The following is a 14,933-nucleotide window of genomic DNA, read 5'->3' as shown; positions in this document are numbered from 1 at the left end:
ACGGTCTACCACAGTATTCTTGTCAGCAAGTTAAAGAAGTATGGGCTGGATGAATGCACTATAAGGTGGGTAGAAAGTTGGCTAGATTGTCAGGCTCAACAGGTAGTGATCAATGGCTCCATGTCTAGTTGGCAGCCGGTGTCAAGTGGAGTGCCCCAGGGGTCGGTCCTGGGGCCGGTTTTGTTCAATTTCTTCATAAATGATCTGGAGGATGGTGTGGATTGCACCCTCAGCAAATTTGCGGATGATACTAAACTGGGAGGAGTGGTAGATATGCTGGAGGGCAGGGATAGGATACAGAGGGACCTAGACAAATTGGAGGATTAGGCCAAAAGAAATCTGATGAGGTTCAATAAGGATAAGTGCAGGGTCCTGCAGTTAGGACGGAAGAACCCAATGCACAGCTACAGACTAGGGACCGAATGGCTAGGCAGCAGTTCTGCGGAAAAGGACCTAGGGGTGACAGTGGACGAGAAGCTGGATATGAGTCAGCAGTGTGCCCTTGTTGCCAAGAAGGCCAATGGCATTTTGGGATGTATAAGTAGGGGCATAGCGAGCAGATCGAGGGACGTGATCGTCCCCCTCTATTCGACATTGGTGAGGCCTCATCTGGAGTACTGTGTCCAGTTTTGGGCCCCACACTACAAAAGGATGTGGATAAACTGGAGAGAGTCCAGCGAAGGGCAACAAAAATTATTAGGGGTCTGGAACACATGACTTATGAGGAGAGGCTGAGGGAACTGGGATTTAGTCTGCAGAAGAGAAGAATGAGGGGGGATTTGATAGCTGCTTTCAACTACCTGAGAGGTGGATCCAGAGAGGATGGTTCTAGACTATTCTCAGTGGTGGAAGAGGACAGGACAAGGAGTAATGGTCTCAAGTTGCAGTGAGGGAGGTTTAGGTTGGATATTAGGAAAAACTTTTTCACTAGGAGGGTGGTGAAACACTGGAATGCGTTGCCTAGGGAGGTGGTGGAAGCTCCGTCCTTAGAAGTTTTTAAGGTCAGGCTTGACAAAGCCCTGGCTGGGATGATTTAATTGGGGATTGGTCCTGCTTTTGAGCAGGGGGTTGGACTAGATGACCTCCTGAGGTCCCTTCCAACCCTGATATTCTATGATTCTATGATTCTCTTTGATGGGACAATGTCTGTCTCACAAGCCTTGCACTTTCAAAGACCAAAAAAGGCACAATCACGTCATCCTCCAACTTGTCACCATTCTAGCATTATAAGAGAGACAAGGCAAAGAATCTTAAAAGGAAGCAAAGAATCTTGGTCACTTAGTTAATGGTCTCCAAAGGAAGGGCATCTGTCCCAATTGGATGGAGGAGAAAGAAACTCAAGACAGACACCTTTCAAGGTTATGTTAAATAAATGTATTTAACTCCAGCCTGAGCAACCAGAAGAACAGGAAGTGACAGACAAAATCCCAGAACAAAAATCTTGCCCTTTAAATTCTGAGGAGCTGTGTGACCCCATCCATCCACGATTCAGAGATTCAGAAATGCAGAATGAGCATTACCTGACAAGTCTAGATGACCCAATTGGCAACTTCACAGGTTTTACTTGCTGTTGAAGGGCAAGCTGGGCTTGAGTTACTCTGCCTTAGATGGAAGCAGCAGCCTCTTCAAACAGTGGCCTCAGAGAAGGGTGAGGTTTTTACCCTCAGTACCCATAAAGATAATCCACTCTAAGGCATGATTCTGGACTTGGCCTGAAGGCATCTGTAAAACTCAGAGGAAAGACTATTAAAAATCTTAATTCTGAATTAGACACCCTACTTTTATCCTGTTAAATAATAATAATAAAAAAATCTACCAATGCATCCTGTGGGGGAAAATTGACAAAATTTAGTCTGCTGCAGTGCATGATGATTGAAAGTCTTGTCTGTCTCCATTGTCTCCAGATGTGTTTGGAGTGCAAGGGAGGAATTAAGACAAAGGGTCCAAGAAGGAAATTCTCAGGTGCAAGCAGATTTTTTTCCCTTCTTTACCTTGTTGTCCACAGAAGAAAATGGATGAAACACCCCAATTGAAAGTGAAAAACTATTTTTAAACAGGACCAAAATGAATTGCTTAATTTGTTCTTGAGAGGTACTGCTGAACTTGAATCTGCTGGGCTGAGAAAAAATTGGTGCAAGTTTTTTAAATTGATAACATCTTTTTTTTTAAACTTGTCAACACCTAATACTACTTTTCTTCTAAATTAAGGAACTGGAAAGAGCATGGAGGGAGTATGACAAATTAGAATACGATGTAACAATTACAAGGAACCATATGCAGGAGCAGCTGGACCAACTTGGGGAGGTTCAGGTATGGAAGAATTGTAATATGATTTTAAATCTGTTTAAAATATAAATTTAAAACAAAACTTCTTTATTTCATGAATGTTTGATTCTTCCTGAAAGATCAATAAAAGGAAGAGGGTGGGGAAATGATTGTCCTTTGCTGCTCTTTTGGTGGTATTTTTTATTTTTATTACTGTAAAGGCCTAAATGGTAGTTTGGGTTTTTTTGTTTTTTGCCCTGTTTTATTACTTTGGAAATAGAGTAACTCCTCACTTAACGTCGTTCCGGTTAACGTTGTTTCATTGTTACGCTGCTGATCAATTAGAGACCATGCTCGTTTAAAGTTGCACAGTGCTCCCTTATAACATTGTTTGGCAGCCGCCTGCTTTGTCCACTGCTTGCAGGAAGAGCAGCCCGTTGCAGATAGTTGGTGGGGGCTTGGAACCAGGGTGGACTGTCAGCCCTCCATCAGCTCCCCACTCCCCTAAGTTCCCTGTGCAGCAGCCACCCAGCAGGCTGTCAACTGTCAGCAGTTCAGCTGTCCCTCCCCCCACTGCCATGTGCTGCTCCTGCCCTCTGCCTTGGAGCTGCTCTCGGGAGCCTCCTGCTTGCTGTGGGTGGAGGGGGAGAGGGGGGCTAATATGTCTGGGTGTCCCCCTGCTCCTGCCCCCCGCTTATCCCTTCTCCATATAGAGCAGGGTGGGGACAGGACAGGGCTCAGTACAGAGAGAGCTTGCTGGTCACAACTGCTGTCTCAACTTCTTGATGTACTTTAAAAGGCAATTTACTTGGAGTGGTGTCAGCGTACTTAAAGGGGCAATGCGCATCTCTCTTTCCCACACACCGGGTGTGTGTCTGTCTCTGTCTGCCATGCTGTCTCCCCTCCCTCCATTCAAGCTGCCTTGTAGAGTGTGAAGCTACGTTAACAACAATGTCTTAACAACAACCCCTTGAGGGCTCAGTTGAATGCTAGTTCATCATTTAGCAGTAAGGCATTCCCTGGGAAATATCCCACCCTCTTCTACCCTCTAACTTCACAATCATCATTGCTGTGTACAGTATTAAATTGTTTGTTTAAAACTTATACTGTGTGTGTGTGTGTGTGTGTGTATGTGTGTGTATATATATATATATATACACACACACACACACAAAATAGTATAGTTTTTTGTCTGATGAAAAAAATTTTCCTGGAACCTAACCCCCCACCTTACATTAATTCTTATGGGGAAATTGGATTCGCTTAACATTGTTTCGCTTAAAGTCACATTTTTCAGGAACATAACTACAACGTTAAGCAAGGAGTTACTGTATGAGGAATATCATGTCTAGTCTTCCTTATTTTTTCTTAACTTGCCCTTGAAGGAGCCACAGAAATGGAAATTTTTCAAGCCTTAATTGGAGGAGCAGATGTGTTAAATTTATAACACAGAAATTCTTCTTCCTGAGTAACTATCAAGCAGCTGAGTTACATCAGTGCTAGCAAAACCAAGCAAAAATAGTTGAACAGTCTAAGTAAAAATTCCTTCTCCTCTTAATTAGGTTTTACACTTTGGTACTCTGTATGTTTACCTTGCTATTCCTGGAAGACACTGTAGGTACCTAGCATGATGACAAGTCTTAAATTTCTAATGCAATAAGTAGATGGGTGGAGTGTAGGGAACCCTGTGCAGAGGAATGCCACAAGCCATGCATTCTACAGATTGGCTTTCCACACACAAGGAAGGGATATTGCAGATGAGTGGCAGGAGCAGGGAAATAAGTAAACAGCAGACCCATTGGCACAAATCCTGCATAGTTATGGGGACACGTATCGGCCCATAGTTTATTCACCAGTGTGGAGTAGTTCGTTCTGAGAGTCTGGACAAAGACCAACTCAACTCCACACTGTCAGTCATGCTGCTTTTATTTTTGATTGGATCCACCTACCAGTCTGTACTGATGGTGTTTCCTTTTGGCCAATGCAAGATGTGCAAACAGCTCAACATATGAAGAATCATCCCACAGAGCTGTAGTAATGTGTTCAGTGGTGAATTCCCCTGTTTTGATTTTCCTTTGTAGATTGAGACATTGTGTCCTCCTGTTTCACTAGTGAAATGCTCTGTCAAATTGCTTAATTTTCATTTTGAAAGATGAGATTTGCAAAGCTGCTGAATCAGGCAGCTGGAATGTGTGAGCAGTCAATTGTTGTGATGGTGACTACTTCACTCACCACCCTGAAGAGATTACACTAACCTCCAGATAGTGTGAACATTATATCAATGTGGATGGGGAGTGTCAATTATCAGATTGTTTCCTAAATCCTGGTTCCTTTCAGTGAGGAGATAAAATTGTGTACGTGATACTGTCTACAGATAGTAAAATTGTTTGTTCTTGCACCATATTATACATGCTATCCCATGTCTCTTTACTGGCAGACTGAGTCAGCAGGTATACAGCGTGCTCAGATTCAGAAGGAACTTTGGAGAATTCAAGATGTCATGGAAGGTTTGAGTAAACATAAACAGCAAAGAATTTCTACAGAGGCAGGTAAATGGGCTGCTTTTATTAAACCACATTGTACTTCTAGGGAATAAACTTTGTATTTGCTTTTTTGCTTGATTGAAAACTGTTTGACATTATAGTTGCTGTAAACAAGTGTAACTGAAATTATTTACCAGTTGAAATTAGTGTGTGTTTAAGCCTTTCAGTCAATACAGAGACAGGCTTTTGTGCTAGTTCCTAATAGTTATTTATTCTAAACAGATTTTCATGTTTTTTTAAACAGGTACCATCGGATCAAAGTCTTTTTCAGCTATTAAGTATAAAAATGAGGTATGATTTTAGTAGTTTTACATTTTAGCATCAATGAATTTCTGAATTAAAAATTATTGGCTGATAAAAATTATTTCTGAACTCTTCTAATGGTATAAGAAATGTGTATTCAGTATATTTAAATTGGTAGATCTGTTACTGAATTATTGGATTACTTTTGAAGGTTAAAGTCCCAGACAGTAATTCTAATTTTCATTTCTTCTGTGACTTCATATTCTTACCAATTCATGATTCTGTGTCCCCCATTCCTCACCCTTTTCTGTTCCCAGGCCTTTACCGCAAAAATGTAAATCTTGATATTCTTTTCCCCCAGGCATATTTCATGGAGAGAAAAATTATATTGTTTTACATCTCTCTTCATATATAAAGTCTGGTTCGCAGGTGTGCCGAGCACCCCAAAAACAGATGAAATCGATGGGAGTGTCAAGTGTTCAACCCATCTGGAAATCAGGCCCAAAATATCTAGAAATTGTAGCTTTAAAGGGACACTGTCAACTTTGTGTTTCACCCAAAATTTAAGCTTGGTTTATAAAGGTTATAGAAAATCTAATATGCACCACAATCTTTTAATAATAATGAATTTCAATTCAAATGGGGGGGTAATGAAATCAGTACTCTTAGTCACAACAGAAGCATGTTTGTGCATGAGAGGCAGAAAGTACAACTGATAGAAATGAAAACATAACTAGCTGAGTGAGATGCAGAAAGTAAATAGTGAAAATGAGATTTAAAAGAGAAGTATTTCAATCTCCATGAATTTAGATGGTGTTAGGAAAACAATGTTGTTTGTTAATATATCTTTTTAGTATGACAGTGTCGCTTCAATTGCAAAACACAAAGCTTATATAGCTATAGGAATATACTTTTTAAAAGTTATAAATAATTGTAACAGGTGTGCATATCTAAATAAGGTAACTATTCTACAATCTTTAGGAAGAGGAAGTAGTCCCACCTCGTCCTCCACTCCCTCGGTCCTATGACTTTACAGAGCATCCTCCCATAATCCCCTCTCTGCCCAGTGATAGCAGCTCCTTGCTCTGTTATAGCAGGGGCCCAGTACATCTGCTGGAAGAAAAGAAGATTCACCAAGTTCAAGGATATCAGAGAAATGGATCTTACTGTGTAAGTGGCTAAAATTGCCACAATGTACATTAAGCATTTCCCCCATCCTCTGCACAGTCACTTTTATTTTGACATCTGGATGCTTTTGTGCTGTGTAATTCCTTTTTGGCTAATTAGTTTTATTTCCAGCTGCATCATTTGCATTTGACATTTTTTAATCAGATATACCATGCTTATAAACGTATTCTAAGAATCAAACATCAAAACAAGACTCTCACGGAGATTCTAAATATTTTGATCACTTTTTCAAAATCAGATTTTTCTGAATTCTTGTTACATGATACAAACCCCAGTCCTGGCAATCATGTATCTGTTGAAGCCTTTTATAGTTAGTGTTTGTTTGTTTGTTGGGGTTAGTGTTACATAATAATGGTAAATTTTCTCCTTCACATCAGTTACTCAGTTTATATAGCGTTTGAAAGTCTGTGGCAGTTTGTTTCATGTTAATTGCAAAATGACTATCACTACACAAGCCCCTGAGCAATGGAGCATTGGCTTACAAAAACAATAAATTTAAATGAGAGCAAAATCAGCTGCAAGATTACCTTGTTTGATTCTTAAGATACTAACATTTAAATGATAAATCAGTGTTCGTTATCTTTTACTATTGTCATCTTCTAGGGTCCAGATTATAGACTTTATAAGAGTGAGCCAGAGTTAACAACAGTGGCAGAAGTTGATGAGTCTAATGGTGAAGAAAAGACAGAACCAGCTTCAGAGTCAGAAACTTCTACAACTAAAGGTTAGTACCAAGCATGTTGACTTCCAATCTGTTTTTCAGTCTTTCGCAAGGAGTACAGAATATTGTAAGTGCCTTGTAGAAACTGTTATTTTATTTGTGTGTGTGTGTGTGTGTGTATATAATGTTTATTTTACAAATAGTATGTCCATTTCTTGATACAAATGAAACAGCTCCCGCAATCAAATGCTTTAGTTATACAACAAGAGAAGGATTTCAGTCAATCAAACCACAGAGAAATCAAACATTACACTCAACAATAATCCTGAAATCCTTATTGACACTGTGTCAGATCACTTCATTCACATCCCACGCACATCACTTCCTTGAACAATTACCCATTTTCTGTCCTTGCCCTTATGCAGTTTTTTAATCCAACTCACAACAGTATGTTATCAAAATGTCCAAAAAGGCAGCATCACAGAATTTTCAAACTCTCTCAAGACAAGGAAATAATGTGGGGTTTGTTTGTTTTTTTAAACCCTGTAACTGTTGAATTGCCTTCTGTCCTGTGATACAATAGAATTAATGTTATTGCCCTTGGAATATACTCACAATAAAGGTCTGTGCTGTTGCCGAATGCCTGTTTCTCTTCTTCATATAGTCCCCATAAAAGCTATTAATTACTTGGTAGAGTCCTTCACCATGAACGCTCACTTAAGGAATCTAATACCACTTGTTAAAACATGTAAAATAGCTTTTTAAAAGTTGTGTTTGGAAAAGGCAGTTGTAAAAATCCCCTCAATTTACCAATATGTGCTGCACCCCCATTAGCCAAATTGAAAGATGTGATGACTCAGCAGGCACATGAGATGCTGCTGTTATGGGACTTGGCTGAATGTGGCCTAAAGTTAACTGTGTGGTTTTATGTTGTATAGTTTTAGAGAGTTGAAAAAGCATTTAATCCTTGTGGATTATCTCACTCACCTTATCTCTCATAAATGGAGAAATAATTTTGTCTGTCTGTGAAAAAACAGGCCTCACTAAAGAAAAGCAGATAATAAGCTGCCTAGCTGATATAGATGGCACTTAAAAAAAAATAGCTACAGCCTCAGTGTGGCAAATGAGTGGGAGAACTTTCCTCTTACCAGTAGATTGAGGTAATTTTATTGTAGCTGTTACTGTTTATTCCACCCAGTGAGCACTTAGTCTTCTAAGGCACTTAATTCAGTCTAGTTCTCTTTACTCAAAAAAAAACCCAACAGCATGAGGGAGAATATAAGTAGTCAGTTTTTCCCAATTGTCTACATGTAGTAACAGCATATTGCTTATACTTGTATTTGTATTGTTTCGTACCTTCATATCCCAAACAATTTCAGCAGAGCTCAATTTAAAAATCACATATCTAAAATTTTATTTTACTTACTGTTGTAACAAACCACATATAAGGGCTTGTCTACATGATGGTGTAATGCGCACTCAGTGTGATTTCTATAGTGCACTAAGGTGTTATGAATTAATTGGTCCATATATACCCTGCTTGTGGGCACTAAAGGTTTCGAGTGTGCTTTAACCCAGCACTATGTTTAAAGCGCACTAGGAACCTTTAGTGCACACCAGCAGGGTCTGACAAACTAATTAATGTGCAACACCTTATTGTGTTTTAGAAATCACATCACAGTAGTCTGTATTGCCTCACCATGTAGACAAGCCCTAAGATGACTATACCCACATGTAGTGGGTGCTACTGCAATAAAATAATAAGATATTGGAAGGGAACATTTTATTTTCATTTTTATGATTTGTTTGTTTTGTGCACTTTACAGCACTAGTTATTTTTAATGTTTCCCTCTGTCAATTATTTTCCTTTCATTTGTCCTTCACCCTCCAAGAAAGAAAAAAAAATTTAAAAATAGGAATTTGTGACTGTAAAACTCTAGAAATTGGAGACCAGTGACCTGCAAAGGAGAAGAAAAATAGGCTTGTGCCCTTTCTTTTACTGTTTTAATGACTAAAGAAGGCCTGAAGGTTTCTTGAAATGTGTGTGTTTGTTGGGCAGATGCTCAGCATTCCTTGTTCAGTAAGAGTTCAGGAAGAGTTCAGGGCCTATCTAGTCTATTTTGTTTTAGAAAAGAAAAAACTTCCATGACTAATTCACATTTTGGATAAAGGAAGCTTTAGTTAAAGATGCATCCTCCCACTTCTCCAATTATAACAGTAGCAATCTGCTGAGATCTACAAGAGTTCTTCTAGCCAAACCCAAGAAGATCACAGCTGACATTCCAGATATTTTCAAAGGGAAAAAACTTGCAAAGGAACACAAAATTGTGAAAGCCCAAGCAAATCTTTTGGATTTTCTTTATGTATCATGAAGAAGCAAAACAGGAACAAGTTAATTTTTTTAAAAAAAATCCTTTACTGGTCACATTTAATGTACTGGTTAAACACTGACTAGATTTTAGTTTGAGTAGGATTATTTACGTAGAAAAAAATCTGCAGATATACTAGTTAGGTATCATGACTTTTATAGTAAATATAAGAGTGGTAGCCTATCAATTAATGATTTCACATCCTAACATGTTTTTGTTGGAAAACAATACAATATTGTATGTGCCATTTTGCATAACAGTTAAGATGCTGTTTTATTACTTTATAGGTTCACATTTTCCTGTTGGAGTTGTGCCTCCCAGAACCAAATCACCAACTCCAGAATCTTCAACTATAGCCTCTTACGTCACTTTAAGGAAAAACAAGAAGATAGATCTAAGAATGGTATTTAAAAATAATTTGCAAGCATCGAGATTTATAACAGTGTATTTGTTTTCCACGTTTAATTTCTGGATCTTTAGTTACTTTAAAAGCTTTATCTTTCATTTACTTTAAAACATCCCACTGGCTTAAAAAGTACAATAAAATGTATTACCTTAGTTCATTCAGTTCATAAGTAAGCAATGAGAGCATTTTAAAATTCACTTATGCCAGAGACCCCATAGACTTCATTACATTTGAATTGGTAAAGTGCTAAACGTTGGTGATAAAACCTACTGAATAACTGAGGGCCTGAAATCAGGCTCTTTGATTTTTCTAGTGGTTGCCAGTATTATTGCTAAACTAGTTATTGAATCTAGTGCCAGTGAGTCATCCCCAATACTGAATTAAAGGTACATAAAGTCCTGCCTTTTGGGCTTTGTTTTTCAACGTGCCTTTCTTGTTGTGGGGCAAAGAGACAGCATATTATCAACCTGTGTTGGTAAATCGTTTTTTTTCCCAACCCAAAAATGATTTTTGAGACATCTGAAACTATCAGAACAATTGAGGGTACAGTGCATAGTACTGAACCTCTTGTGATTTTCAGATGAGATGCCAGTGTGGGATGAAGGAAGAAGACAAAATGACTACGATAGGAAAAGGGAGCAGGGAGAGAAGGAATAGAGACGATAGAAGGGAGAACTGATAGAGGATTTTAGGAATGAGAATGGAGGCAGAAGCAAGAGAATAACAGAAGAGTGAGTTCAGAGAAGAGATTACTTCCACTTTTGAAAAGACACTATCCAGACTTTTTGTGAGCTTTTATGACATAAGCATATTCGTTTGGGAAATCACAGTCCGCAACTACGTTACTCTAGTCTTCAACCTTTGTCCGTAGTATGAAATTTTTTTATTACGGCTTAATGCAGTTTAACTGTAATCATAGAACAAAATGAACCATGTCCAGAACCATTCAGAAAACGGCTTAAAACCTTTAAAATGGCAGTTGCAGAAATGGTGCTGAACATCATTTGTCTTGGTCTATGCTTGCAGTTAAATTGTGTCCAGCTGTACCCATTCATAGAGTTTAAGGCCAGACGGGATAATTTGATTATCTCATCTGACCAGGCCATTAAATTTGAGCAAACCCTGTATTGAGCCCAATAACTTGTGTTTGGCTGAAGCTTATCTTCCAGAAAGATATCTTGTCTTGGTCTGAAGACTTCAAGAGATGGAGCGTATGCCAGTTCCCTTAGTAGTTTGTTCCAATGTTTAATCACCCTCGCTGTTGAAAACTTTTGCCTAATTACTAATTTGAATTTGTCTGGGTTCAGCTACCAGCGGTGGCTTTTGCTATGTCTTTCTTCACTAGATTTAAAGAGCCCTTCAGTGCTCAGTTTCTCCCGGTGAGTACATATACATTGTAATCAAGTCACCTGTCCTTCTTCCTTTTGATAAGGTAAACAGATTGAGATCTAAATCTCTCACTGTAAGGCATTCCCCCAGCCTTTGAATCATTTTTGGTGGCTCTTCCCTTTACCGCCTCCAATCTTTCAAAAAAAAAATTTAAAATGTGGACATCAGAACTGTATGCAGTATTCTAGTAGTCTCACCAATGCTATGTATAGTGGTAAAAACACCACCCTACTCCTTGCTCCCCACCCCTCTAAATGTAAACATCCAAGGATCACATTAGTCCTTTTTTGCCATATTGTTGCATTAGAAGCTCATACTGAGTTGCTTGTCCATTACTCAACATAAGTTCCCAATGTGATTCTGTGAAGAGAAGGGCTAATGTGTTGCTGACACCTGTTGTCAGCAATGGGTAATAATTTTTCTAGTATAGACAAAAGTTACTGATACTTCATAGCTCATTTGACAGCAGATTAACAACTACAGTGCTGGTATATTTTAGGAATAAATTAGGTGTGAAGAAGCAACATGTGGATGCCAAATTTATGGTGGTTCTTTGAGGAATGTCCCCGTGGGTGCTCCACTTTAGGTATCCATGTGCCCTGTGCTTGTAATCGGAGATTTGTGGTAGCAGTGCCTAGTTTGGTTGCACATGCACCATTGTCATCTTGCGCTGCTCAAGGCAGTTACATCGTGCTGCGTGACCAACTGTCCCTCAGTTCCTTCTCTACTGCCCTTTGGCTTGAGTCAGAGCGCTTAGCAGCACCCTCACTTACCTTTAGATAAGATATTTTATAGTATACTTAGTAGTTAATCATTGTTACCCTTTATTTATTACAAGAAAAAGTCTCCTTTATTCCCCTCAGTAGGAAGATTAAGTTTAGGCTCTCGTAGAGTTACTGCTCCCTTCTTATTTGGGACAGAACCTCTCCAGCATGCCCGGATCGCCAGGATTCAAATGCTTTCTGACTTGCAGACTGTCAATCCCTATCTCTGTCAGACAGGCACAGTGTGTCTGCTGTCTCGGCAAGACGCACATTCCTCAGAAGTGTCCACATTGCTGTAATCTCATGGCCAGAGCAAGAAAAGTTATGGATCTTCAACTTAAGCTCCTTATGATGGAGAAATCTCTGAGACCAGCCTCAGACCCCAAGTTGAGGACCCTTCCGGACCAACAGTCACCATCAGCAGCCACTACGAAAGAGACTTTACCCAAGAAGGTTACTAAAAAACGGGCGGGCTTCATCACAACAGGAATTGGCTAAGAAAAAGCTATCCCCTACCTCCAAGTCTACCTCGGTACCCATGGCACCAAGCACATCGGACCCAGAGAAGCCAGGACCTTCCGGTACCACAGGTTTTCAGAGAGCCAAAGACCCTAAGCTGGCAAACTTGAACTGAGGCTCACAGGGCAAAGTGAAACCCTCCACCTCGGTACCCACAGAGCCAAAAAGGTGTTTGGCACCAAGTGGCGCAATGGCGCCATCTGCGGTGCTTACACAGCAGAGCACAAGATCCTTGGCACCAGCAGTTACTACTCACACTCTTGTACCACCAGCAGTGCCAACATTGATACCGATGCTCATGGTACCGCACCAGTTCCTGAGACATACAGACCTTCTGGTCTGCTCAACACGGCTCCTCGGTACCGAAGGCACTCCGTCTTGATCAGTACCAAGCTGCCTGACCACCCCACTCAGCTCCCCTTCTCTCTCATGACAATGAGGATGAAGGGGTGATGTATACAACTCATCACTCCTCACCCAAACCTGGACCATCCCACCAACCAGAGTACCACTCATTGTCAGAGTGGTGATGCCTGGTATCGGCACCTATGGGCACCACGCTCCATGCCATTCCCACCAAACTGGCCCTACTGGGATCCATGGGCAGTATACAGAACTCAACATCACAGGCCCCCTAGCCCACCAAGATCAAGAGCACCACAATCACCATCATCACCTATCCCAGCAGCCTCAGAAACACAAGAGGAGGTGATTGAGGAAACTTCAGACCAGGAAGCATTACCAACAGTGAACCTGTCATCTTCGTCACCAGATGAACGTATAATGCTCCCACCACAGGGGATGACTTCAGGCAATTCCAGGAACTCTTCAAAAGGTTGGCAGAGTCCTTTGACATATCACTAGAAGAGGTACCTGAATCACGGCATAAACTACTAGACATACTTCAAATATTTACCTCTGCAAAGATGGCATTTCTGATCAACGATGCTATTATTGAGCCTGCCAAAACTATCTGGCAGACACCAGCAACAGCACCCCCATCATGCATAAGATCAGTCAAGAAATACTGTGTGCCATCTAAAGGAGTTGAATTTTTATTTACACGCCCCACACCAAACTCACTAGTGGTGGAAGCAGTAAATGAGAGGGGGAAACAACACCATACAAGAACAAACCCGAATGACAGAGACTGGAAGAAGTTAGACCTCTTTAGCCGCCAGTTGTATTAATTTGCAACACTGCAGTTTTGCATAGCTAATTATGAGGCCCACTGTCCAAATATACACAGAATTTTTTTGAAAATGTCAGAATTTATTGAAGAGAAAAAATAACAGTTTAATGCTAATATCGCTGAAGGCCATCTCATTGCTAGAACAGCGCTGCAGGCCTCTCTTGACTCTGCAGACATGGCTGCATTCTCCATCACAATATCTGTGGTCATGCACTGTGCATCATGGCTTCATCTCTCTGGGTTCCCCAGGGAGATCTACTCAGTGGGGGAGGTTTAGGTTGGATATTAGGAAAAACTTTTTCACTAGCAGGGTGGTGAAGCACTGGAATGGGTTACTGAGGGAGGTGGTGGAATCTCTTTCCTTAGAGGTTTTTAAGGTCAGGCTTGACAAAGCCCTGGCTGGGATGATTTAGTTGGGGATCGGTCCTGCTTTGAGCAGGGTGTTGGCCTAGATGACCTCCTGAGGTCCCTTCCAACCCTCATATTCTGTGATTCTAACGGACGAGGACCTGCCCTTTTAAGGCCCAAAATTATTCGCTGCCAAAACAGACAAGTTCCTCCATACCCTGAAGGACAACATTAAAATCCCTGGGCATTTACATACTTGCAAATAAAAAGAAATGGCTGGTGTTCTACCCAGAGATTCTGCTCGCCACCGTACTTGCAACTGCACAGGCAATACGACCAACGGTGCAAACAAAGACAAACCAGACATCCACAAAACCAACACCAACCTTTGCCATCCCAGCAATCCACCTTGAGACAGCAATGTTGAAGGTGTGGTCGAGGGCATGAGACACCACACGTTCTAACACTGGAAACAGACTATATCTCCCGAACGTTCGGAAATCGCCTGTCACCAAGTACCGAGTCTGGAACACCATCACTACAGATAAATGGGTTTTTAGAAATTATCCAACAGGGTTATTCCATCCCCTTTTATCTCCATCCCACCTACCCACTCCTCTTCCCTGTCCCTCTTCACTGACCAATCTCATGAATACCTGCCACAACAGGAAATAAACTATCTCGTAGCCCTAGATGCAGTGGAACCGTTACCAATGCAGCACGGGGGAAAGGTTTTTACTCACACTGTTTTCTAGCGCAGAAGAAGATGGGTGGGTGGAGACCCATTCTGGATCTAAGAAAACTCAACAAGTTTGTAAAAACACAATGTTTCAAAATGGTGACACTAATAACTATAATTCCAGTATTCTTAGCCCTCGGCCTGCAAGATGCGTATTTTCACTTTACCATCCATCCATCACACAGAAGATTCCTAAGGTTCACCCTGGGAAAACAACACTTCCAACACAAAGTATTCTCTTTCGGCTTGTCAGCTGCCCCGAGGATTTTCTCCAAAGTTTTAGCAGTGGTGGCAGCACTCCTCCGCA

At 40.7% G+C, this 14,933-nt stretch overlaps 1 protein-coding gene across 26 annotated transcripts in view; it reads left to right on the top strand.

Annotated features, from left to right (window-relative positions):
- Nucleotides 1-14,933, top strand: part of PLEKHA5 (pleckstrin homology domain containing A5) — a 273,041-nt gene that overhangs the window by 236,405 nt on the left and 21,703 nt on the right. For 17 of the 26 annotated variants that reach the window (XR_012155733.1, XR_012155734.1, XM_073318870.1 and 14 more), the window contains 6 exons: nucleotides 2,209-2,310; nucleotides 4,703-4,814; nucleotides 5,053-5,099; nucleotides 6,033-6,221; nucleotides 6,843-6,963; nucleotides 9,557-9,672. Coding sequence is in view for 24 of the 26 variants with exons in the window: in XM_073318870.1 (XP_073174971.1) it covers nucleotides 2,209-2,310; nucleotides 4,703-4,814; nucleotides 5,053-5,099; nucleotides 6,033-6,221; nucleotides 6,843-6,963; nucleotides 9,557-9,672 (687 nt within the window). In the remaining 2 variants the exon portion in view is untranslated. Of the gene's footprint in view, nucleotides 1-2,208; nucleotides 2,311-4,702; nucleotides 4,815-5,052; nucleotides 5,100-6,032; nucleotides 6,222-6,842; nucleotides 6,964-9,556; nucleotides 9,673-11,020; nucleotides 11,056-14,933 lie in introns of those variants that run through there. The other 9 variants (XM_073318789.1, XM_073318830.1, XM_073318968.1 and 6 more) reach the window with 2 other exon arrangements.

This window comes from Lepidochelys kempii, chromosome 1, assembly GCF_965140265.1.
Source record: "Lepidochelys kempii isolate rLepKem1 chromosome 1, rLepKem1.hap2, whole genome shotgun sequence".
NCBI lineage: Eukaryota > Metazoa > Chordata > Testudines > Cheloniidae > Lepidochelys > Lepidochelys kempii.
This window is presented reverse-complemented; position numbering and strand designations above follow the sequence as displayed.